The 26,772-nt window shown below is 48.7% G+C and overlaps 1 protein-coding gene, 1 long non-coding RNA gene and 1 pseudogene across 9 annotated transcripts in view; 1 reads left to right on the top strand and 2 right to left on the bottom strand.

Annotated features, from left to right (window-relative positions):
- The window catches only part of PCCA (propionyl-CoA carboxylase subunit alpha), a 324,721-nt gene that overhangs the window by 40,747 nt on the left and 257,202 nt on the right, over positions 1–26,772 (bottom strand). For 7 of the 8 annotated variants that reach the window (XM_040991176.1, XM_040991175.1, XM_040991172.1 and 4 more), the window contains one exon: positions 24,176–24,229. The exons of the other annotated variant lie outside the window; for it this stretch is intronic. In XM_040991176.1, the coding sequence (XP_040847110.1) occupies positions 24,176–24,229 (54 nt within the window). The remainder of the gene's footprint in view (positions 1–24,175; positions 24,230–26,772) is intronic. 8 annotated transcript variants of the gene reach the window in all.
- Positions 6,475–7,900, bottom strand: LOC121163597. The gene is made up of 2 exons (XR_005884915.1): positions 7,650–7,900; positions 6,475–7,610 (listed from the first exon to the last, which is right to left on the bottom strand). It is a non-coding gene; the product is annotated as an uncharacterized LOC121163597 (long non-coding RNA).
- On the top strand, positions 17,003–17,347 carry LOC121163596 (annotated as a pseudogene).

Below are 26,772 nucleotides of genomic sequence, written 5' to 3' on the forward strand. Positions count from 1 at the left end.
TTCATGCACTGGTTCACTCCTCACATGGCCACAACAGGCAGGGAGGGCTGAGCCAGGCTGCAGCCAGGAGCACCAGGGTTCCCACAAGAGGGGTGCTTTCCCAGGTGCATCAGCAGGGAGTTGGATTGGAAGTGGAACCACCAAGACTTAAACAAGTGTTCTGTTATGGAATCCCAGCATTGTGGCACAATGTTGGCCCCTAAATAAAACTTTTCTCAGGAAGTCACGTCCATTAGTTCTGCCCTCTCCCAGGCCTGACTCAGCAGCTGCCTAGTTCTTAGCAGGGAGCAGAGGCCTGGTTGCAGCTGAAGCAGTGTGCTTGGGAAGACAGCAGAAGATGGCTCAAGTAGTGGGAGACAAGGATGACAACCTTGATTCCTGGGTTTGGCTCAGTCCAGCCCTGGCTAGGGCAGCCACTTGGTGAATGAACCAGAGGATAGAGTCTTTCTCCTTTTTTTTTTTTTTAAATATATTTTAGGATTTATTTTATTTTTATTGGAGAATCAGATTTACAGAGAGAAGGAGAGACAGAGAAAAAATCTTTCTTCTGCTGGTTCACTCCCCAAGTGGCCTGAACAGTTGGAGTGGAGCCAATCCAAACCCAGGAGCTTCTTCTCCAGGTCTCCCACGCAGCAGCAGGGTCCCAAGGTTTTGGGTTGTCCTCTACTGCTTTCCCAGGACACAAGCAGGTAGTGGGATGGGAAGTGGAGCAGCCAGGATGTGAACTGGCACCCAAATGGGATCCCAGTTGTTGCAAGGCAAGGATTTATTCACTAGACTATTGTGCTGGGTCCTCTCTCCCTCTTTGTTTCTCTTTCTGCAGCTCTGCCTTTAAAATAAATAAACAAAAATAGGTGGGCCATCGTCTTGAGCAGTGCTTATTTGCTTTGGTTCTAATAAACCATTAAGTCCAGGCTTTTGTCTACACTGTCTGCAACTCCACCCACTGCTGCCCAGGGTGGCTGTGCAACCCTGTAGGATTCGCGGAACAGCCGTTTAGCAAACGTGATATCCAATAAAGCATCTGGATGAGCATACGTCACTGCATTGTGGGCTTCCAGTGTGGTACTAATGGGAAACCCAGTACCAGCAAGTCATCTGCTATTGACAATGCTGGTTAATACAGGTGACAGCTCTGCCTCATCTTTGTCAATGTCAGGTGGATGAGTGTCAAGGTACCAAGACACCCAGACTTACTAACTTATTTGAGCCAGGTCTAAATACTTCACCTGGTTTCAACAGAATAAAAACCTACCTGATCTAGGTATTTTCTAGCCCAACAGTGGGCTTCCCTTCCAAGATGAGTGGTCTGCGACCACACTGGGGAGCCCCCATCTGTGCAACCAAATCCCCTCCACTGATACAGTGACAGATCCCAGACAGCAGGTGCCCTGAGCAGCTACTTCTTACTGACAGGAGAGTCACCTGGCAGAGTGGGGTGTTTACAATGCCTGTGGAGAAATGGGTACCTGGCAGAAGGGTCTGGGAAGTTCCCCTGGTAATACTTGGAGACTGGACGTTCCTCTGGTAATGGACTTCTCATTTGGTTTTGTTTATCAGCAATAAGGAAAGTTTATTTGTGATTTGGGGAAAAGAGAACACAGATTCCCTGCCCCAACCTGCCATGGACCCTCGGCTTTGCCTGGAAGGGCCCAGCTGTTTCACAGACTGGACCCCAGGGGCAGGAAGGGTCGCTGCCTGGATTTACACCAGTCTTTAGGGAATGTCCCAGAAAGCAACCTGAGCCACCCCTTCCCTGAGAAATGAAGTTCTCGTACAGGCAAGATGTGTGTGGGTGGGTGGGGGTGTTGGAGAGTGACTGATTGAATCTATGCCTTTGAACATCATGCAAACAAAACAGCTTCAAGTTCTCTGTTCCTACCAATTCTAGTTCCATGGACAACACGAGGGCTTTGGCCTTCACTCAGGACAGAGGTTAGCTAGGTTTGTCCAGGGGGTGGCATTTAGGGCACCACAAACCTGGGGGTCTAAAGCTTCCCAGAGGGATTTCCCGAGAGAGTGCTGATGTCCACGGGGAAGGGAAGAGAGGAGATGTTGCAGCCGTGGGAACACTGTGGCTCACAGAGCTAACCGCAAAGAGGACAGACGGCTCAGGAGTGCAGCACCAGGGAGCCTTCCGTCCTCTGTGCTGGGTGTGGGGGCGCGTGCGTGCAGGCAGGGCTGGCCCCTCCCAGGCACCTGTCTACTTGACTGGGAAGTGGTAGCCCAGTGCCCAGGGCAGGGAGGCGGTGAGCCTTAGCAGAGCCCCCAAGCTCTGCTTTCTATTTTGGCGTCCTGGCAAAGCCTGCACTGCCTGGGCTGCTGCCCCTCCCCATGGCAGCCACAAGCGAGACTGTATGCCCCTCGGATGGCCAAAGTTGCCCTCAGAGCACACGAGAGCCCAGGCTGTGCAACACAGGTGATGTTCTGGGCGGAAGGAAAAACATCTCTGGAGATGGAATCTTGGGCCCTCAGATTTCGCATCCCTCTTCAGGTTCATGAGCTAGGCACCACACACTGCTGAGCTGAGGAGTGCCACTTGGACTGAGGTCAGTGTCCAGCCGAGCCTGCTAAGGGGAAACGCCTTGAAGCACTCAAGACCTCTACCTCGTCATTCTTGCCCAGCAATGCCCTGAAGCATCGCAGAGCACCTGCCCTGGACCCATAGTCTGTGTTCCAGGGTGACAGGCCATGGGCTCCAGGACGCTGTCTTTGCAGAGGCCAAATGGGCTGCGTTAGGTCAGGGGTGGGGAAAGCAGCGGGCCCCAGAGGCCTCTGCACCGGCAGCTGAAGGAAAACAATACCAAAACTGCTTCTCAAACAGGTGTCCAGCCCCACAAAATACTCTTGAACTGATTGGACAGCCCAGTCCTTGCTACTGAGAACTGAACATGGAACAAGACAGAGAGAAGCTGCCACGTTTTATGGTATTTCCTCCTCGCTCTCCACACCTGGAATTCCCAGGAACAAGAGACTCTGGACCTCAATTAGTGCCCCTGGGCGGTATGATGGCTGCTACGACAACATTTTCAATATCCTGTCTTATAAAGGCAAATAAAACCTCACTGTTGGGTGGCAAACCTATTTCCACAATCCTGACTGATTCACTGTGCCAAGAACCATGTGTGTGTTATGCACGCACTGCTGTGCCTCACTGCCACCACCAATGAGGAAGACAGCACTGTGACTCTCGTTTTTCAGACCAGGAAGTGGTACTGATAGAAATGAGGCTAATCCAACCAGCCGAGAAAGCAGAATGAACCTGCCTCTGCAGCAGGTGCCCTCAACCATGACCCTGCGCACCAACAGACGGGAAACATACAGGACCTCGAAAACTCAAAAAGAAATGCAAGGGGCCTGCAGGGTTCAGCTAAAAGAAAATGCAAAGATGAGGCTGTTGGTGCAAAATTTTTTGAAATCCATGCAAGCTTCCTTTGCCATATACCATTTCCCACGAGCTTTTAGGAGCGGCACCGTATTAAGCTGTGCTCTATGCGACAGGTAGCTGTCCCTGGGTAATTACTGTGGTGGTGCAGAATTTTTAAACCATTTCACATGGGTCCATTTCTCCAGCGCCAGCACAAAGTTCAGCACAGAGTGGGCACACCAGTCCTGCCGAGTGGGCAGGTGGGGAGTGCGTGAGTAAATGGACCGCACACTTTCCTGCTATGCAAAGGAGCAGAGGAAGGAGGGCAGGACCTTGGCTTCCCTGTTTCCACTCATTTTGAGCTAGTGACTTGGAAAGATACGTAATTCACTTTTCCTTCTTCACAGTATTAGTGCTAATTAAATACAGGATCATATCTCTTACAGACACATGTAGGTGGTCTACAGAAACAGATTAAAACTTGAATGGCTAAGGAATTATGCACTGGCATTTTGAAACTTTGACAAATATTTTCATTATCTGACTTGCTAAGGCAAATTATTGGTTCACAGGTAACAAGAGGAAGCAGCCTAGTAATGAGCAAAAAATATTATTAGGGTTTAAATCTCAAAATGCTCCATGATTCCTATTAAAAAATTATAAGAACCACATTAACTTTCTCATTTGTGATGACTGTTCTTTTCCCCTCTTTATATAAAAACCTTCTTGCACGTATGTGCACCATTTTTAAAAACCCAGGAAAACGAACAAAACCGTCCACTCAATATCAGAAGCATTTTATCTGAGAAAGGGAGCAAAAATAACATAGTAGAAAACCTTGATTAATTAAGATGCATGTGCTTGGTTGTTCTCTGATGATTACACTTGTTTTTAAAAACAAAAGCAACTAATAAACAGTGAGCTACGCTCTCATTAATTATGACTTCTTGGAAACAAAGAGGAATCCTGCAGGGGGATATTAAAAAGAAGCAAAGTTTACTCTTCACCATCACTAACATGGTGATAATAAAAAGACAGACAGGGTGGGTGTTGTGGCATAACAAGCTAAGTCCCATTTTGGATGCCCACACCTCGTGTCTGAGGGCCTGGGATGAAGTCTCCCCTCCACCTTTCCATGCGGCTCCTTGCTGATGCACCCAAGATGCAGCAGATACCTGCCGCCCACGTGGAGTCCTGGGTGGAGCTCCAGACTTGGGCCCAGCCGGACCCAGCCCAGCCCAGTCCAGCCCAGCCCAGCCCGGCCTGGCCTGGCCTGGCCTGGTCCAGCACAGTCCAGCCAGCCCAGCTCAACCCAGCCCAGCCCAGTCCAGTCCGGCATTTGGAGAATGAATCAGCAATAGAAGAATCTCTCTCTCTCTACTTATCAAAAAAAAACATATAACTCTTCAAAATAAACAAACAAATAAATAAATAAAGCCCAACACTAACAAGCGCTGGTGAGGATGCAGGGGATGGAGTGTATAACCCGGCAGGCCCTCAGAGCTGTGGGTGGGGTGAGTGCTTGGTGCAGTACTGAATTCCTGCTAGCCCGAGCTCTATCAGGGTGCCTGACTGCAGTCACAGCTGTCCCACTGCCCACTCAGCTTCTGGGCAGCATGTGAGCTGGGAGGCAGCTGGTCATGGCCCAGGGACGGAGGTCCGCGCCACCCTGGCAGGAGACCTGGATTGTTCCTGCTTCCTGGAGATGGCCTGGCCCAGATCTGGCTATTATGGGCACTTGGGAGTGGCCCAGTGCATGGACAATGTCTCTCTGTTTATCTGCCTTTTACATACAATAAATAAGCAAATAAAGACAAAATATCCCCATTGACTTCTCAGATGACTATGTGTCCACACAAAACCCTGCACAGGAATGCTCCGAGCAGTACTGCTCGTGAGACAGAACCCCTCCAAATGCCATCACCTGAAGGCCAGGCAAAGCAGCCGTGGCACATGGCACAACCTCACGGACCTCAGGACCTTTTTACCTCCTAAGTGAAAGGAGCCAGAAACAGATAACCTGCATCCATTTCTAGAAAACGTCCAGCACAGGCAAATATAAACAGATAAAAAGTAGACAAGTGGCTACCAGGGGCTGGAGGGGCTGGGGAGCAAGAGGGCAACTAATGGTGGGTATGGGCTTCTTTTGGGGGGGTGAGAAAAATGCTCTGTAATAAAGAATTGTAACAAATAACGGATGGTTTCCCCACTCCATGAATAGATTAAGTATGAGCGAGCTGTGCACTTCAAACGAGTGCATTTCATGCTACGTGAATTGCATCTCACTCACATTGCTTCCTAAAAACATCGTCAGAGACAGACAGTTGAAAAGTTTGCATAACTAAACATTCAAGTACATTCTGGCTATAGGCAAAAGGTGAGAAAGATGATGCAGGGTGGGCACTCCGTGCTGTGGCTACAAAGGAGCTGGGATGCCTGACTCACACTGTAGAGAATCCAAGTTTGGCCCAACTCTGCTCTCCATCCCAGCTTCCTCCTGCTGCACCCCCGGGGGCTGGCAGAGGATGGCTCAGGTACCAGGTCTTCCCGCCCATGGGAGGCCTAGAGAGCGCTCTGGCTCCTGGCTGGGGCCTACCTGAGCTTCTGAGAGTGAACCAATGTTTGGCAGATGTCTGCTTCTTGCTCTAAATATGAGGAGAATGAATAAAAATCTAAAATGCTTCCCCTAAGGAAATACAAAAGCATAATAAACATGCAACACATCTCCGAGACTTACAACAAACAGCAGTGTTGCGGTAAATTTCAGGCAATTTATCCCAAGGGTTACTCACAGAAACTGTACTAAGCTTGTCACTGACTACACTAGTCAAAAATGTTACTTTTTTTTTTTTTTTGCATACATGCAGGGAAAAATACCAAGTCTTTAACTTGCAGATTCCACTTGGAAGTTAAATTAATTAATTTGCACTTGAAATTGAAGAACAAAAGAAGCTTGGTTACAACAGTTTTGATCTATTTTATACAGGTATTTATTAAATATTTATTAAAATGCTTTTGTCTGAAATAATGCTATAGGCACCAAAAACAAACAAATATGAGCAATTGAATCCTACACCTTCTGTTCAATAAAGCCCGGGTCTCCGCAGCAGGCGGCATAAAGAACTCTACCCAGGGGGTTAATCAAAATTCCCTTAGAATAATTGAAATGCATCTGCATTTTCCCCCAGAAACCACAAAAAAGTCACAGTAAGCAGAACATATAATTTTGATTATTAGCACTGAGCCTATAGTAGCACAATGTGCTGTCCCCAGAAATTAAGTTGCGGGCACCATATCATCATTGTACTAAGGCAGTGATGTCTCCCCTAATGAGACTGAAAGACTCAAGGAAATCAAGAGACTCAGAGGGATGAGCACTGGCTGTAGGGGTGAGGCTTTGTGCAGGGGGAGCAAGCTGCCTACTGCGCCAGAGCAGCACGGGGCGGGAGCAGTCTCACGGGTCACCGGGTCACCGACCCCCACCTTTCCTTTCCCAACAAAGGAAGGTTCCTGAAGGTCACACCACTAGTTTGCAGTGTTCCTGAGCTGAGAGATGAGAGCAGTCATGCCTGCGTACTTCACACGGGTGTGACGCAAGAGATGGAATTCTCTGGAACATCTCAAAGCTGGAGTGGTGAGGCTGGTTCTGGGGGTGGTCATGGGTCCTCTGGGACAATGGCGACACTCAAGCCTCCATTCAACATGAGCAGGAGCAGAAATCTATGAAATTCAGGTCTGGACTCACAGTTTGGGGGGACCTGAGGGTCGACCAGCTGCCTAAGACCTTTCCTGGGCGGAATGAGAGATGAACAGTGGTGGTGCTAGCAGAAGGTCCCTGGACAATTGATTCTGCTCTGGCTACCCTGCTGTGAACTGATACCAGGAGAGGCAGGCTTTAAAGATGTGGCCCTGAGGGGTCTGTTCCTCACCTTATGGTGCATGAGAAGTCCGGGTGTTACCTAAGTCAGCACCCTTGGAGCCAGTCACGTCCAGGTGGCCTGTGTGCCCACTGTGCTGCCTCGATGGGTATTTCCTACTCTGTTTCAACATCTTGGAGGGATGTGCAGCACCAAGAGGGACTGCCTCTCCCAGGGCTGTCTGATTCCCAGAGATGGTAACAACTTAGTGGGGAGCAAGGCATCTACCCCCTCTATCAACTCACTCACCAAGCCACTCTGCGCTGCCCTGCCCTAAATCATGCTAGGACCACATACTGGAGAATACCCCTGCATCCCTTTAACCACTTGTGCCACCGCGCTGGGCCCATACCCCTGCATCCCACGCAACTAATCCCAAGTCACGCCTCCAGCCACGCCTTTCCCAAGGAAGCCCCCCACTGAGACTCCTGCTCATGCTTTGGCCTTTGACCTTGCAGCCTCCTGACTCACAGTAGTGCGTTCAACACACTCAGGAAGCAGAAACAACGAATTCTTTCCTCTCTATCAGCTCCACACATTCCCATCTGCATGTCCACTTCCCCTAAACCTGCAAGATCAATGCCAGGTCGGCACATGCCTCATGTGCCAGGCTGTAGATGTGGTGGTCGAAAGTCACCGAGGACCTGGGCCCACAGGCTCCTGCATGACATGGCTCCTCCTGCCGCTGCTGTCTGATGGACCCAGGCCTGGCAGGAGGCTCATCTGTGCTGTGTGAGCATGGACCCCGGCAGGTTTACTTACAAGAAGCTGATAAACTGATGCAACAACATCCAATGGATCTTTCGCTCTAAGTGACTGAGGCATCAACAGATACAACCCAATAGGAGAGTTCTACCAAGAGCAGGCAGATTCTTGTATGTACTAGCAAGTACAGGGCCCGGTACAGTCCATTGCCCCTATCAGCTGGTGGTTGCAATTGCTGGGTCGGTTCTGTTTCCAGCCCCGTCTTCCACTGGAACCAATGGGTGTTGCAGTCCAGCCTGATTCTGCCCAGCACACACTCGGCGCTCACATAAACTAGTGGGAGCTGCAGCCTAGTCAGAGCAATCCACAATAACTCCCACAGGATCGCCCCTACCCTGGTTCTTGTGCTTGCCGGTATGTGCAGCAGACTAGTCCAGTCTGTCCCACATCCCATTCAGCTCTTATACATGTCAATGGGTATTGAAGCCTAGTTCAACATAACCAGCTCCACTATCCAGCTCACACACATGCTGTTGGCTGCATTTCTGTCTAGCCACCCCTGCTCCTGTCCTGGTTTTTGTGCTCTCCAGTGGGAGCGGTAACCTAAGAGGGAGGAGCCCTCCAATTGCCTTTCCAGTAAAAATAAATAAATCTTAAAAAAAAAAAAAGAAAAAAAAAGAACCACCCCTCCTCATCCCCAGGCTGCAGAGGGACCTGGGCCTTAGCTGTCTGCCTGGTGAAGTAGCAGGCTTCTAAGATGGAGCACAGAAGAGTCAATTTCACCTCCCAAGTTGCCTCTTCCTGGAAGCAGGGCTGAGGAAGGGCCAAGAGCCACAGGGGAGGCCCAGACGCCAGGGCACAGGAGCCACCATCTGTCCCACACCCAGGTGCATTGCAGGAACCCCTCTGAGCAACTCACTCAGCTTCTGAAGTTCCCGACAGGGGAGTTATCCCATCTGTAAAATGGGGTTCTACTGGCAGTCACAAACGGTGCTGAGACTTCGCAGACAGCACAAAGGGGCAGACACACTGTGGGCACCCAGTCTGCTGGGTCACCCCCGAGGGAAAGGCTGATTTAATGAGTGGCTCATGCAAGCAAGCGGTAGGCGACGTTTTGGCCCCGGAGAACTGTAAAACTGATCCCTACAACTCACACACTAATTACTTCCCTAACCCATAACTTGGGCAGGGATTCTATTTCAAACAAGGGCACTCTGCAGTGTGGCTGTGTCCCTTGATGCTCTGTAATTACTGCAGGCAATTAGCACTGATACCCTGGGAATTACCTTAGCTGTGGTCCTCCCGGCAGTGGTGTGAATTTGCAGCCCCAAGAGACCAGGGCGGGTCGGCAGAGAGGGAACTCAGGCGCCAGCCAAGATGTGGGCACCATCCGAAGGCCGGCACGCCTTGTCAAGGAGCCCAGCACCCACTGCTGTGAGCCAGGGCAAGCGCAGCACAGAGTGTTGAACAGCCAAAGGAATGGCAGAGAGCTTCTCTGGGAGACGCTTCCAGCACACTCAAACCCTGGATCACAACACACTCATCAGTAATGTGGACGGGGAACACACTGCACAGCACAGCGCCTCTGGGGGCGGGAGTGGTGAGGCGCTAAAGTCAACTTATCTGAGGGGTAGACAGTGTGATGCAGTGAGTTAAGGCGCTGTTTGGGACGGCTGCCTGCCATCTGGGAGTGCCAGCTGGAGCTGTGGCCAGGTGCTAAGAATCCAGCTTCCTGCGCTGTGTCTGGGTCCTCATGCCCAGCCCTGCTCTGAGCACTTGGAGGGTGAACCAGTGGGAAGAACGCCGACCTCTTTCTATAACTCTGCCATTGATTTTTAAAATATCTCTACTAAATAAATGCACTTTACTTTTAATCTGATCTTTCCATAAAATCTCTAGAACATCATACTTACTAAAAGTGAAGGAAAATCATATTCTCTAGGCCAGTGGGTCCCAACGGGCCAATGTATGCCCCCCCCAGGTTCCCCCTGGGGCCAGTCGGCAATGTTCAGGGGGAACTTCTAGTTGCTTCGCCTGGGAACAAGTTCTGGCTTCTAGAGGCTGGTGAATCTGCTAGGCACTGTCTAACACAGGGCAGTCCCCTACAAAAAACAACTTGCTAGGCCAAAATGGCGATGCTGCTGATACCACAAACCCTGTCCTAGGCCCAAAGCAAAAAGTACTGCCGTGCGAATGTAAGCCCCGGAACCAACCAAAAGCCGCAGTAATGAACACTGGATGTGACACACTTCAGGCCCCGTCGCGTCAGGCCATTGCACAGCCTGTCCTGTCCTCCCGCAGGAAGGACCAGCAGGCTCACTATTACTGCGCTCTTCTCCCAAGACCACTAACGTGATGCGTCTGTCGGTATCCATTCCTACAGAAGACCCCAAGCCCACAGTTACGGTCGAAATGTGTTCTCAACCCGGCCGACCTGCAGCTGACAACCCCCGGACCTGCAGGCCTCACCGCAGATCGGGGAAGTCTGCTCTGCTGGGGACGGAAGCCGGAGCCTGCGCACTCCACAAGCTTTCCCGGTGATTCTTACACACGTCTGGATCCTTCCCCATCCCTCTCTCCCTGAGCGTCCGAGGGGTCCACAGCATGAGACGCAGAGCACAGGCCAGCTCACACTGAGGCTGGGACACGGTCATGTCCTTTGTCAAGCGCGGGGCCTCTGCACACAGACCTGAAGCAGCAGCATTGCAGCACCAGGCGCCCGCAGCCACGGCTTGCTCTTACTGACATTCATTATTCCTCCAGGGAACAGTGTTCCTAAGCGCTTGGCTGCCACGGGGGCCACGCTTAAACACACACTTCGTGTTTAGCACTCAATAACAAATAGCATGTTAACCGTGTTAAGAGGTCATACCCACAGGACGAACAAAAATGTGGCTTTTCAACTCAAAAAACAATGATTTTTTCCTTCTGAATTTTTCGGCAGACTGAGTGCCAAGTTGTGGGCTCAATTGAGATAACAATTTCAGATGATAACATGTTGAAAGGCAAGCAGAAAGGGAAGAGGGGCCTCGGGCGGCCAAGGGAAGCGGCGGGCAGGCAGGAGCGGTCAGCAAAGCAGAGCCATTACTAGCCAAGTGCTGCTATTTTCAGGCATCTCAAACTTTTTTCTTCTTTTTTAAGATTTATTTATTTTTTACTGGAAAGGCAGATATACAGAGAGGAGGAGAGCCAGAGAGGAAGATCTTCTGTCTGCTGATTCACTCTCAAATGGCTGTAATGGCCAGAGCTGAGCCAAAGCCAGGTGCCAGGAGCTTCTTCTGGGTCTCCCATGCAGGTGCAGGGTCCCAAGGCCTGAGCCACCCTCACTGCTTTTTCAGGCCACAAAGCAGGGAGCTGGATGGGAAGCAGGGCTGCCGGGATTAGAACCAGTGCTTGCTTGCAAGGCAAGGACTTCAGCCACTAGGCTATCACGCTGGGCCCTCAAAATATTTTCTTATTGAATCCTTGCTACCAATGGACAAGTAGAGCATGTCTGTGTTGCTGAAGAGAAAATTGAGGAGTGGGACAGTTAAGTTACTCTCTCGAGTTCACAAAGCTGGTGGGCGGGCGAGCTGGGAACCAAAGCAGGCCAAGGTCCGGTTTGTGCTCACTAACACCCTGGCAGTGACTCATAGAAGTGACTCGTGACCATCCGACCCCGTAACCCCACTCTGCATTGATAACCTGCCAGAGAGCATGTGGTTAGCTTCCTGTTGCTCTAAGGCACAAGGTCTGGGGCCTTCACTCTGCCAAAGTCCTGGGGCCGCACGCAGCACCCCACGGCACGGGACGGGGAGCACATACGTCTTCCTGTTTTTATGTGACATTTTGATCTTTCCTTATAAAGTCCCCGGGACTCTGCTATAAGAAATCCACACTGATAAGCTAGTCTAATCCAATCACCTCCAAAGTCCCTACCCCCAAACACCATACTTGAAATGAGTTTCCACTCCCTTAGTTAGCATCACTAACAGAGATGTCAGAGACAGCCGTGAGTTCAAACCAGAGTGACAGGAGCTGGTGATGTGACACAGAGGAAAGCGGCCACCTGCAACGCTGGCACCCAGGCAGAGGTTCCTGACCCAGCTGCTCCACTTCAGATCCATCTCCCTACCAACGTGCTGAGAAAACAGGGAAAGACGGGGCAAGCACCTCGGGCCCTGCACCCGTGTTGGGGATCCATCAGAAAATCCTCCTGGTTCCTGGGTTATAACAGGCCCAGCTCTGGCCATTGTAGCTATCTGGAGAGTCAGTCAGTGGGTGAGATCGCTCTCTCTCTCGCTCTCTCGGTTCTCCTCTTCCTCTCTGTAGCTCTGGCTTTAAAAGAAAGAACTTTTCTTTTTTTTACAAGTAACTCTAAGGTGCTCTGCCTATGGCTTATTCATCAGAAATAGAACGCAGTGAAGTGAACCAATGCATAAAGATGCATCCTGACACACTCACAGAATCAGTTGTTGATCATATACAATTTTGAGATGCTTTGGTAGACAGTGAAAAGATTTTGAGTCACTCTGAACTAATTTGTGATGCCCAGGCCACTGTAAAGTCATGACTAGGGTTACACCCACTGGGCTGCCCACAGCGAGAAATGAGATAGATGACTCTGGAAAGAGATCAAGTCATAACTGCTTTAACCTCACGTGCGGGAGCCCTGGGGTCTCGCTCTGAGACGTGGGTGATTCTAGACTTCCAGGGTGCCCCCATCTCCCCTTTGTCCTCACGGGCAGTCCACTGGCTCTGGGGCTCCCAGAGTGCCTCTGCTGCTGCTACGCCCCCACCTGCTTGCTCGCCTGCACGCCTGTCCCTGCGCGGCAGACTGCAAACAGTCTATTATAGATGCCTCTCATGTTATTTCGTCCACCCTGGCATAATTCTTCAGACGCCGCACTGTGAGCTGATGACAGAGAAAGGAGAGTGATGCAACTGTGGGCTGGAGGCACACACAGACCTCTCTTCTGTCTTCCTCTTTCAGTTATCATTCCTAGAAACTTCCAGAATCATCTTCAATTTTGCCTCACTGTCAAGGGCATTTCAAAAGTTTGCAGAAAAAATGGAATTGAAACATTAATTTGGAACAGAACTTTTAAAAATACATATACATACTTTTGTAATGCATACCAGAGCTTAAAACGAGGTAGTTCTGAAAAGCACCCCTCGATTCTCTCAAGTTCACTAAGCGCGCACGCACACACACATACACACACACAAACCGGGCCCAGGGCAATGTCTCAATGGCTAAATCCTCACCTTGCAATGTGCCAGGATCCCACAGGGATACTGATTCATGTCCTAGCTGCTCCACTTCCCATCCAGCTCCCTGCTTGTGGCCTGGGAAAGCAATCGAGGATGGCCCAAAGCTTTGAGACCCTGCACCAACGAGGCAGACCCAGAAGCAGCTCCTGGCTCCTGGCTTTGGATCGGCTCAGCTCTGGCTTTTGCAGCCATTTGGGGAGTAAAGTACAGATAGAAGATCTTTTTCTCCATCTCCTTCTCTCTGTAAATCTGATATGCCTTTCCAATAAAAATAAATAAATCTTTAAAAAAAAAATCCAAGCTTGGTTGATGCTGTCACTCCCTCCTTTTCAAATCCTTCAGTGTAGCTCCAGGCTGCGGAGCACAGACCAGGCGCCTTCCTCGGACCTGACAACACCCGGACTGCACGCATACTGCTGTTGCTTCTCTTAGCACTCCAGGCTGAAGTCGGTTGTTCACATTTCTACGTCCTCATGTGACAGCAGCTCACTGAGCAAAGCGATATCCTTTCCTTTTGATTTGTTAGAAGTCAGTTATCTGCCTAATAAATGGCCAATCAATGTAAGATAATGTCTGCCATTAAAGACTTGCTACCAACATCAAAATGTAAGGTCTAGCATGGTATTACACGTAGACTCTTTTAAAAAAAATTCAGTTATTTTTATTATTGGAAAATCAAAGAGAGAGATGGAAACAGATCTGCCACCTACCAGCTGACTTGCCAAATGTCTGCTAGCAGCTGGGGGTTGGCCAGGCCAAGGCCAGGAGCCCAGTACTCTCTGGAGGCCTTCACGGAGGAAGAAGCACCTGAGTACCTGAGCCATCACCGGCTGCCTTTCAGAATGTGTGTCCATGGACAGGTAGAGGCAGAGCCAGGCCCTCTGCCAGGGGCTGTGGCTGTGTCCAGCAGTGCCCTGCCTGCTGCTTCCCAGTGCCATCTGAATCCACCTGTCTGTGTGCGCCTGTGGTCAGTTTGTTACTTACGGGCACTGCCCATGTCACGGGCATCTGGCCCAGCACACTGCAACAGGCACTCAAACCTTAAACGTTTGTCTTGAATGCAACATACGATTGGCTGTTAATTATTCAATTATCCTATTCATAGCTAGCCAATTTCAAAAGAATGGAGACTAAACTCATCTAATCAAAAAAAAAAAAAACATTTCACGCTGGTGGGCTACATGGTACAGAAAACACAGTTAACACAAAAACAACATTCGAGGCCAAGACTGCATTCATAACCCATTTCATAAAATCTTAGTTCATCCATATTTTGGCTGGTTTTGCACTTTGAGAGGAACCTGCAGGAACAAAGGCTCTGGACTGTTCTTACATTTGATATTATAAAGTGGCGTCCAACAGCAGGAAACGTCACCAGCAAACCGCACAGCATGTGTGCGCCGTGGTCACTGCGTGCTTCCTGTCTGCGTGGAGAAGGCCTGAGGGATAAGAAGAGCCTGACCCGGCAGGGATGTGGGTGTGAAGCCTGGCAAAGGCTCTGGTTTGCCACCAGACATCCCCTTTCCCTGCTCTCTTCCCTGCAAAGGAAGATGGGGACCGGAGCACGTTGAGTTAGGTGAGCAGGTGCCAAGTGGCAGGTGAGTCTGAACCACACAAGCTGAAGGTCAGGTGGTAGACTCAGAGATGTTGCAAGGGCAGGCTGGGCCAGGTGGGATGTTCTGTGGGCCAGTGTGCTGGGAAGTTCTAGCAAGCCCTCAGGTCAATCCTGGGACCCCACGGTGCAGAGGAGGGCACAGCATGGAGGTGCGAGGGTCAATCAGGCGTGCATTCAGAGGGACTGCACGTGACCTTACAAGGCACAGGAGATGCAGAAGTTCCTTGCAAGCTTACTTCTGGAAGATAATTCGTAACTAAAAATGTCTGACAGCCAAAGTGTAGGCAAACATAGAAAAGCAATCAAAACAAATCTATTTCTTTTTAATTTCTGATTATTTGAATTTTCAGCAAAGAGGAGTTGGCCATGTTAAAATTCTACATCTTTTAAATGATTTATTTTACTGGAAAATCAGATTTACAGAGAGAAGGAGTGACAGGGAGGAAGCTCTTCCATCTACTGGCTCACTCCCCAGGTGGCTGCAATAACCAGAACTGAGTTGATCAGAAGCCAGGAGTTCTTCCGGGTCTCCCAGGCAAGTGCAGGGTCCTAAGACTTTGGATCACCCTCAACTGCTTTCCCAAGTCACAAGCAGGGAGCTGGATGGGAAGTGGAGTGGCTGGGATACGACTGACACCCATATGGGATCCCAGCACATGCAAGGCGAGGACTTTAGCCACTAGGCTACGGCACAGGCCCCCAAAATGTGAATTGTACATTTCAAGAGTGAATTTTCAGAAGCAGTAAGAACTTCTGAAGATGCTCATATAAATGGGAATGATGCAAATTCTAGGTCTTAGGATATCAGATGTCAGGGCACAGCCTCAGCTCCAGCTCTTGCTAATTAAACGAATCAATTAAGGGACTAGAGTTGTAACTGCGTAGCTGCTGTTCTATAGTAGCAATAACAACCCCACGGGGAGGTCTTTTACTACATTAAAATGCTGTCCTCCACAACTCCATCTGATATTATTAGAAACAGTTATTTGTGTCTTGCTGTCATATTAGTAGCAAAGGCAAATTATGGAAATATGCAGGCCAGAATGGGCGCAGTGTGACATCAGGTTGGGGTTTCAGCCTCCAAGGGGACAACTGCTGAAAATTTCAAAGTTCCCCAAAGTTCTGTAATGGAACTGATAAATCTACCAGCACAGCATCCATTTAGAAGCTAGGTTAGGGTTACATATTTACATACTTCCCTGCTAAGCTGATACAATTCAACGAGATGAATTATCATATTAAGTTTACCCTCCTGAGTTAAACTGATGGAATTCAAAATTGTTTCCGATGGTCGTCGTTAACCGCTGTTACTTCGCAAGTGCTTACTTTGAAACCTAATTGAGCTGGTGTTATCAAGGGTCATATTAATATACTTCTTAATGGTAAATCTTTATAAAACATGTTTATTCTACTGATTTTATCACCCAAGCTTTTGGGGGCTAATAGGAAATAAAGTATATTTATTATCAATAAAAACTTAATTTAAAATGTACAATTTGAGATTTAAATGAGCTCTCAGACCCTCGGCCTCATTTGGTTTCATTAAGCTCTCTGGCTAAGCTTCACAGACAGACTGTCCTGGTTCCTCAAGAGCACTGGGTGAATGCGACAGAGGCTGCTCCCAGCGGCCTAGCTCGTGCACCTGTCACTGGGAGCAAATTCAGTCTTACTGAGATCTGATGGCCTCAAGATTCCAGTACTTAAAAATTAAATGCAAGCAATTACCACAACAAAAATTCGGAATGAGACAGTGATTTTTGCATTGTGAAGTAGTTTGTGATACAGCACAGTACATGTAGTACAGTACCGAGTGAGGCACAGTCCAAGCACGGACTTCTGGAATGCAACAGTACACTTCTGCCTTTTTTGTGGGTTGATACTTAATGAGACACGCAGGCTCAGGGCATCACCAAAACTCGGACAAACCCAACCTGGAGAAATCAGAAGCTGAAATAGGCAGAGTCCCTGAAAATCCCTGAGATGTGGGGCTTAACAACAAAACCTAAGTTCTAGAGTGAAAGTCCGGACTCCGGGGAGGTGGCAGTGGGGTCGGGCTGGGAGTGGTGGGGCCAGGTGGAGGGGACCTGGAGGAACCCAGGCCCTGTGCTCATGCCAGGACGTGTTCCTTCTGATCTGGCATCAGACATGTTTCTTATTATCCGGCGTCACAAAACCACCACCTTCATGGACGCCAAGGAGTCTAGCACACTTGTCAAGCTCAAGTGCCTCACCAAGGGCATCCTCCAGTGACTGCTCAACGAGCAGTGGCTGCGTAATTTTGACCAGGTTCTGGATGATGGCAAGACATGGGATGAGTATGGCTTGATCAGCCAATGTCAAGGCCACAGGCCACAGCCACGGTGCGAATGTCTTCCAACAGATTACGTGGTTGAAGCACTATCAATCAAGCCCTTCTGCAGGCTCCCGGAGCTGCCTGACGTCATGAAGCCACAGGACTTCGAGAGCAGCACCAATGAGCAAGCAGTGTAGTGAGGGCCTGCACCTGTCACCCAGAGGCATACTCCCCCCAGGAAGAGAGACCTGGGTGTCAAAAAAAAAAGTCTGGACCCTTCTCAGAAGTGAAAGCTCTACCCCCACAAGGTGCTGTTCCTGCAAGTGGGGCCTGGGAGAGAGACCAGGTTTTTTTGAGGTTGTGACCCTGTGACCCGTGCTAGGATGAGTCACCAGGCAAGAAAAGGAAGAAAAAGGCCCAGTGAGGTAGCATCCACTGGGATCTCATGTGGGCACTGGTTCGTGTCCTTGGCGGCCCCGCTTCCCATCCCGTTCCTGCTTGTAGCCTGGGAAAGCAAATGAGGATGGCCCAAAGCCTTGGGACCCTGCACTTGCCTGGGGGACGCAAAGGAGGCTCTTGGCTCTGGATCTGCTCAGATGGCTGTTGCGGTCACTTGGGGAGTGAACCATTGGATGGAAGATTTTCCTCTCTGCCTCTCCTCCTCTCTGTAAATCTGACTTTCCAATGAAAATAAACAAATCTTTTTTAAAAAGTTTATTACAAAAAGAAGAGAAATGCAAGCCAGTGACCAGCAGTCAATATCCTGGCCACAATCCTCCTCCATGTGAGGTCACAGCAAGGGAGTAACGTGGCAAGCCAAGCAGAGGGCTTGCTCCAGGAACTGCTGGCTTCTTGTTCTATGATTTCCTAGCCTCCAGAGCTGTACAAAATACAGGACTATTGTTTACAACGCCCATTCCAGGGAACTGTGGTGGTACAGTGCATTAAATCTCTGCCTGGGTTGCCTACATCCCACTGCAGTGCCTGGGTGGAGTCCCACCTGTGCCTCCTCGGCAGCTTCCTGCTCATGCACATGGGAGCAGCAGGTGAGCGCTCTGCGCTTGAGTCCCTGTCACACAGGTGAAAGAGGAGGACAGGGCTCCTGGCTCTTGGCTCAGCCTGGCCCTTTCTGTTGAAGGCCTCTGATTAGTTAGCTTGCAAGCTCAATTTCTCTAATTGCTGCTGTCAGCTGCCCTGAGTGATCCTTCTGGCTGTGGGACAGAAGGAGACATGCTGCCTTTCAAACAAATAAAAGTGTCTTGAATAAAAAAGGAATAACTCTCCAGCCCGTGGTATCTTGTTACGGCAGCTCAAGAAGGAGCTCCAAGAATCATGCAGCCCACAAACTGGTTCTTAAAGTTCTCTGATGATCAACAGCTTTCCAATCGGAGGCGTGGCTTTGCCTCCTGGCCCAGTAGTTATAAGCACAGAAACACTAGTCCTTTCTTTAAAAAAAACCCAAAAACCAAAACCAAACAAACAAACACACTTATCCAGGCCCTGCGCCGTGGCCTAGAAGCTGAAGTCCTTGCCTCAAAGCTGCTGGGATCCCATATGGTTGCCAATTCTAATCCCAGCTGCTCCACTTCCCATCCAGCTCCCTGCTTGTGGCCTGGGAAAGCAGTCGAGGACAGCCCAAAGCCTTGGGACCCTGTACCTGCTTAGGAGACCTGGAGGAAGTTCCAGGCCCCTGGCTTTAGATTGGCACAGCACCGGCCATTGTGGTCACATGGGGAGTGAATCATCAGACAGAAGATCTTCCTCTCTGTCTCTCCTCCCCTTGTATATCTGACTTTCCAATAAAAATAAATAAATCTTAAAAACTGTCAACAGACTTGGAGAAAGAATTGGCGCTTCTCAAGTGAGACAAGTAATAGTGAAGTCTAGATTCAGTCATGTCTTGCCTGTAACAGACATGCAACATACACTGCCTGGGTCATTTGTGAACTTTCCATATATGGCAAATACACGTTCATGTGCGTACTAGCATGAACCATGTCCATCCAGAACCTCAGAGTCCGCAGGTGTTAACTAGTTGAAGTGAGGCGTTTCAGGATTAGGCTGATCCCAGATCTGACCACTGCTGTGCTTGGCTCGACAGGACTCGGGGCAGAGGGCCACGGGGGGCGGTGGAGGGGACTGGAACAGTGAGTATAACCTACCTCAGAATGTGTGTTTGTGGGGGGACTGGGACCAGCACCCCTGCAGGTACCAAAATACTCAAACGTCTTACATAAAATGGCACAGCACTTACATGTAACTTGGACACATCCTCTTATTTACTCTAAATCAGCCCGAGGTTGCTTACAGTGCTTAAAACATAGAGGTGTCATTCAGGGAACAAGGTGAGGAAAAAAGCCCGTGCATGTTCAGTGCGGGCACATTTTGTTTACCTGAGTATTTTCGATCTGTTGCTGGCCGAATCTGCGGCTGCGAGAGCCTGCGATGCCAGAGGCTGCTGCTGGCTCCCAGCCAGGGCTCTCTGTGGACTGCCACAGAGCGGCAGAGGTGGTCCCTCCTCTAAAGCCTTTCCTGGAACCCACCCTGGTTTTAGAGTTCTGGCCTCCAGAGCTGCGAGAGCATCAGTTTCCGCTGCAGTTTGTTCCAGGTTCCAGGTAGGACTGTCTGGGAGTTGAAGGGCAATGGCGTTGATGAACACTAACAGTGGAGAATCAACTGGTCCCTCGGCACTGCAGAGGGGCAGCACCCTGCTCGAGGGTCCCCCTTCTAATCGTTTGCCAGACATCGCACTCATGATACAAAAACATGAACTTTTTTTCTTTTTGCATTTATCCAAGAGGCAGAGATAGTGCCCCCATCCACCGGTTCACTCCTTAGCAGCCTGCAGTGGTCAGGGGTGGGTGCTGGATCCCAGCCAGCCAGGAACTCTACCCAGGTCTCCCCATGGGGGACCCAACCACGTGGGCCATCATCTGATGCTTCCCAGGGTCCACAGCAAGAACCATCTAAAGCCCAGAACCAAACTCACTATCACCATTGTTTTTTAACAACGAGGCCAAATACACCCCCAACCTAGTAATTTTCAATGGAAGTTCAAACAATTAACAGTACAGGGAGCGCCCACACTTGAATTGAATACTGATGAGCCAAAGGAGCCACAGCAGACAGAATACAGACAGAATCTCAAAGCTGCATCTTCTAGGTTTCTCTGAAATCCATGCAAGCGCTGTGACCACGGGCTTTAGATTCCTTCAAAGTCCAGAGTCATTAAAAAAACACAGTTATTTTAAGCTTATACTGTCTGTAAGTCAAACCGCAACAATACGAGAATCCTGAATGCTGCTGAAGATAGCAAAATTATTTCTCTCCATCTGGAATTAAACTTCTTTGAATGCTGAAGGCTATATTAGCAACATTCAGAGAACCCGGTGCCGATGCAAGCTTCTACGAGGCGTGCCTCACGGACCAAGGCGCATTTGGCAAACACCTTCAACTCGTGCCACGCTACTGCTATTTCTGGCCTGTGTGTCATGGAAACCACATCTGCCTTCAGCACCTTCAACTGCAGCAGCACCTGCTAGCCAGAAATCAATCTGTATTTCTCCGACGAGTCCCACTATCTTCACACCGCAGTGATCCATTATTGCTAACACGACACAGAGAAAAACTCAGCATAACCACCATGGCCGTCCAAACTGCTGTCTAGTAGAATTTTAATTAGAAATAACTCCAGAGATTGATATTTCTTCTCTGTACCCACTGTGCAAACCAAGTGGACATAGAGCTTCCGTGTGGGTTAGCAACTAACGTGTCACAGAGAGAGCAGCCAGTGACATAATTTGCTTTCTCAGTGATTTTTCTGTTGTGTGTGTGTGTGTGAGAGAGAGAGACAGAGACAGACAGACAGAGAGAGAGAGAGAGAAAGAAAGAGAGAGGGTTCCTGACTTCTACTTCTAGTCAGGAACTATTGCACACATCTGGGGGAATAAGCTTGCTGCCAGATGGGCTCTCTCTCTGCCTCTCCCCTCACTCCCCACCCCTCCCTTTATCTGGGTCTATTATTTGGCCTCTCAGATTTAAAACATAACAACACCAGCCTGAAGAAGTGAGGACCTCCCTCCCCGCCCTCATTATAGATCTTTTGGGCACGTGTTCCTGGCAGAAGGGCAGGAAACAGAGGGAAGCATGTGGCCCAGAGGCTGAAGAACAGCAGTAAAGCCAGGGCACTCACATGGGCAGACAAGCTCTGTTGCTGCTGGGCCAATAGAGAAGAGCAGATATGCACAGTCCAGAAACGAGGAAGGCCTGGGCCAGGAGAGCAGAGGGAGGCACGGGCCAGGAGAGCAGAGGGAGGCATGGGCCAGGAGCAGAGCAGAGGGAGGCATGGGCCAGGAGCAGAGCAGAGGGAGGCCTGGGCCAGCAGCAGAGCAGAGGGAGGCACGGGCCAGGAGCAGAGCAGAGGGAGGCATGGGCCAGCAGCAGAGCAGAGGGAGGCATGGGCCAGCAGCAGAGCAGAGGGAGGCACGGGCCAGGAGCAGAGCAGAGGGAGGCCTGGGCCAGGAGCAGAGCAGAGGGAGGCATGGGCCAGATCTGTCAGGACAATGGCAGGGCCTTCACTCCACTGGCATTTTCTGGAGCAGGTCTGCTTGCTTGTTTCTGATGGGCTGCGTGTTTCACGCGCTCAGTTTCCAACACACAGCAGCAGCTATGTGGAGCAGTAGGGCAAACCACTGCTGGAGACAGCACATACGGAGTACCTGGGATTGGACCCACACTCCACTTCCGATCCAGCTTCCTGTGACACACGCTCCAGGAGATCAAAGACAATGGCTCAAGTACTCAGTCCCTGCCACTCACAGGGGAGACCCACATGGGGGACCTAGCCGCACTCTTGGCTTAGGCCTAGCTCAAGCCCTGGCTATTGTGGGTTTATGGGGACGGAACCAGGACACCAAAATTCTCTCTCTCTGGGAAAGCTGAGGATGGCACAAATGCCCCTGCACCCATATGGGAGACCAGAATAAAGCTTCTGGCTCCTGGCTGTAGCCTGGCTTGGCCTTAGCCATTGTGTTCACTTGAGGAATGAACTAGCAGATGGAAGATCTTGCCTTCTCTCTAACTCTGTCTTTGAAATAAATAAATCTAATAATAATAATATAAAAAGAATGATATCCCCATCCAAGGACGAATTCAGCCAGAAAATTGTCTTTGGACTTGAATTAAGACTCTTCCTGTTGGCTTACTCTGTAGATTACAAACTTTCCGAGACTCCATTTCTCCATGGGCCAATTCCTTCTCCCCTTCTTTCTTTATGTTAAAGACACACAGTGAGAAAGAGATTTTCCACCTACTGGTTCACTGCTTCAATGCTTGCAACAGCTGTGGTTGGGCCACCCAGAACCAAGAGGCAAGAATCCAGTCCAGGTCTTCCATAGCACTCAAGCCATCAGCCTTGGCCTCCCAGTCCACATTAGCAGGAAGCTGGCGTCAGGATCAGAGCTGGGGCTCACATCCCAAGCAGCATGTTAACTGCTGTGTCACACACCTATACACTCCAACTGATTAAGTAACTCTCTCTCTTTTTTCTTTTTACACAAACATACACACTGAATATATTTATGTGTATGTTGTATATAGGTTCTGTTTCTCTGGGGAACTCTCACCAATATAATTGCCTATAATATACTTTTAATAACAATTTCCTCTCTTATAAGCATGTATTATTTCAATAGTCAAAGAAAGAAGAATATCCACAAGTACTAGATCCAATACTTAAAATTCAGGTTACATGTGCTACTATACAACTTTTTCATTATGTGTATTTGCATATGTAAATATATGTAAACACACAGCTCTACACATGTCAACAATCAACCTGTCTCCCACCCAAGCACTGACCAGGCCCGACCCTGCTGAGCTGCCGAGATCAGACGAGACCGGGCGCGTTCAGGGTGCTATGGCTGTAGACATCAACAATCAACCTGTAAACACACATTATTAGAATCCTTCTAATCTCAATGCAAAAACACCAACCTTCTGACTCAATGCACCGACTTCTCTGCTACTCTCAGAGCTATGCGGTACCCAGCACCAACACTGCCTGAAGAAAGGATCCAAGGGACACGGACAGACAGCTCACAGACCACAGACAGTCAACCGGAGGGGCAGCAAACACGAATGAAATCAAAACAAGGCTTTGACAAACAAGTGACTTCTTAAATTATAGTGACTTATACTACTATTAATTATAAACTTACATGTTTGTTAGTAACATTAAAACTTATAAAAGCAAAGCTCTTCTCAGCAGAAAACAAGAATTTTACAAGTTAAAACTATGCTCTGGTATGATGGGTAGTGTTCCAAAGAGGAAGGAAGTCATTGAAACACATGGAATAAACCATAAAGTTATTTGATCAGGGAGGAAATGCATCTTATACATTTTTAAACATATCTTACATATGTTTAAAAATAATCCCAAACAGCAAAACATATGAAGTTGCTCACCAGAGTAGCTCTCATAGCCCAGGTTGCTTAAACAGCTAACAGCTGAGACGCAGGGACAAGCAAAACACGCCATATATATTCACCATCATGTTAAATACTGTATCTCCACTAAAATTATACACATCTTATAAACACATGAGAAATAATAGCACTATAGGCAAAACAATAAAGATGCCAAATTATGATTCAATATGATCAGAGCTGTGGGTGTGAAAGGACCTCCCAGAACAGCCCGAAGAATAGAAAAACTGAGGGAAAAAGTCAAGGTGATTCCTTGCAAAAGCAACTTTAAGCAGTACGCTCTCACTTTACACAAACGCAGAAAAAAACAAACAGAAAAAAGTATTCAACAAACTGAAAATAGCTTTTCAAGTAAGCAAATGAAACAATGCTAGAGAAACTCCTGAGGCACGTTTAAAAAGGCCATTTCTTGTACATCTCAACATCAACAGCAGAACCAAACCAGCCCCGAGCCAGGCTCAACCACATGGCCCAGTGAGCTGCACCCCTCCTCCCCTAGAAGCTACCAGGAGGCCGAGCACCGCTCCGCTCAGACTTACCACTGTCCCGAGAAACTGAATGTTCATGCTTCCTCCTGCTTCCCGAGAGAGGCACTGAAAGAACAAGCGGGGTAAAATCAATGTGCAGCTACCCCAAACCTGCCTGCGTGTTCACGAAGGGCGGAAAATCCCAACACTGTACACACACAAAAAGGAATGCAGTACCCGCACGCGGTCCGACACAAGCCAAAGGGATCCCACCCGGAACAATCCCATCCATCAGCAATGCTTTAGTAGGCAACTCCAAGGACAGAAGGTCCACTGTCATTTCTGGGTGGAAAATATTTGTTGACCATTTTGCTTTGTTTATCACTTACCAATTTTTTTTTTGAGGGGGGGAACTTGAACTACTTAATGGAGGAGAAAAAGTAAAGAAAGAATACAGAGTGGATCTGTGGATCTGGTGTTGTGGTACAGTAAGTTAAGCCATCACTCATGAGGTCAGCTTCCCACAAGGGCACTGGTTCAAGTCCTGCTTGCTTCACTTCTGAGTTAGCTCCCACTAAGGCTGCAGGGAAAGCGGTGGAAGACAGCCCACGCGCATGGGTTCCCACCACTGATGGGGAGGCTTGGAAGAAGCTCCAGGCTCCTGGCTTCCACCTGTCCTGGGATGGCTGACATGGCCAGGTGGGGAGTAAACCAGTGAATGGAACATCTCTGCCTCTCTGTCTCTGTTTCTCCCATACTCCGCTTCTCTGGAACTCTGTCTTTCAAACAAAATTTAAAAAGATACAGAATGAAATAAAACAGGTGATTTTCTTTAGTATCCCAAAGGATACTCAAGAATGGAATGCGGGCCCAATGAGGTAGCCTAGTGGCTAAAGTCCTCTCCTTGAACGCATCAGGATCCCATATGGGTGCCAGTTCTAATCCTGGCAGCACCGCTGCCCATCCAGCTCCCTGCTTGTGGCCTGGGAAAGCAACCGTGGATGGCCCAAAGCCTTGAGACCCCTGCACCCATGTGGGAGACCCAGAAGAAGTTCTAGGATCCTGGCTTCAGACTGGCGCAGCTTTAACTGTTGGGAGTGAATCAACAGATGGAAGATTTTCCTGTCTCACCTCCTCCTCTCCGTATATCTGATTTTCCAATAAACAAATAAATAAATAAAAAAAAAGAACGGGATGTGGCATAGCACTTCTACTTTGGTAATCCACCTATCCATCCCTCTACCTGTGCCGAGCACTCTAGCTGAATTAAGCTCCACCCTCCAGATGGCTAAGATGAATGGCAGAATTACAAAATTAATACATGTAATTCAAAATGATAAGCTCATAATGCATAATATACAAAGCACTACAGGAAATGAAAACAAAGCAGAAAGGGTAAGACAAACAGGCAGCGAAACATCCACGTTTCTGTTTTATTTTCATTTACTTGGGAAGCAATGTGACACAGAGAGAGACAGAGAGAGAGAGAGAGAGAGAGACAGAGAGAGAGAGAGAGAGAGACAGAGAGAGAAAGAGAGAGAGAGAGAGAGAGAATGTTCCATGCTGCCTACAACAGCCAGGTTAACACTAGGGACCTGGAGTTGCATTTGGGTCTCTCACACGGGTGGCAGATATGGAAGCAACTGAACCACCTGCTGCCTCCGAGGACGCCTTAGCAGGATGCTAGACTGGAAGTGAGTCAGGACTCCAGCTAGCATCCCATTCTAGGATACAGGTGTCACAGCAGCACTCAGTCCCAAAGCATTACAACTCTCAATCGGAGATGAGCAGGGAACAGCCACAACACAAAACAGTACACAGACTCCTCACAAACTAAAATCTGGAACTAGCATAGGACCCAGCACTGCTTACGGGTGCATATCCAGAGGAGACAAAATAAAATCAGAATGTTGAATGTGACATGGTTCAGGATAAATAAAATACGAAATTAATATATGTCTCCATCAGTAAACGAATAAAAAATTAACATATCAATACATATGCAGCTTTTAAAGGCAGAAGGAAACTCTGTTGTTTGCAACAAAATGAAAGAACTCGGAAGACATTATGTTAACAGATAGATGGATTAGTAAAGTAATGAAACGACCCAGGAACAGGAAGATAACTAGCACCCAGTCTCACTTCTATACAGAATGCTTACAAATTCAGTTCACAGATATAAAGAACAGAAAGGCAGTTACCAGCAGCTTAGATGCAGGGAATTGAAAAACACTGGCAAATGATATAAACTAAAAACAACAACAATAAAACAACAACAATTAAAAAAAACCCACTCCACATAGACAAGACGAATCAATTCAAGACACAGTGACTATAGTTAATGACAAGGACATTGCCTTCTTGAAAACTGCCCAGAGTAGACTTTCATGTTGTTCTCCAACAACGTATTTAAAAATATATACACATTTTATATGTATGTGCATAAAGAGACTTTTGTAATTAAAAATAGTTTTGAGAAACGAGCAGGAATTCTCCAAAAGGTAAAAGCAAGAGAAACTTGAGGCTGAGCAGATGATGTATTTAAACGCAGATGAAGAGAGCCTGGAGAACATAAGCAACAGTGACGGCGTGCGCATGGCTGGAGACGAGACCTGGCAGGACAGGGCGGGCCACGGGGAGGGAACGCCAGAGCTGGGTCATATCTTGCA

The sequence above is a fragment of the Ochotona curzoniae genome, unplaced genomic scaffold (genome assembly GCF_017591425.1).
Source record: "Ochotona curzoniae isolate NIBS_2020 unplaced genomic scaffold, NIBS_Ocur_1.0 contig_64, whole genome shotgun sequence".
NCBI classification, from domain to species: Eukaryota; Metazoa; Chordata; class Mammalia; order Lagomorpha; family Ochotonidae; genus Ochotona; species Ochotona curzoniae.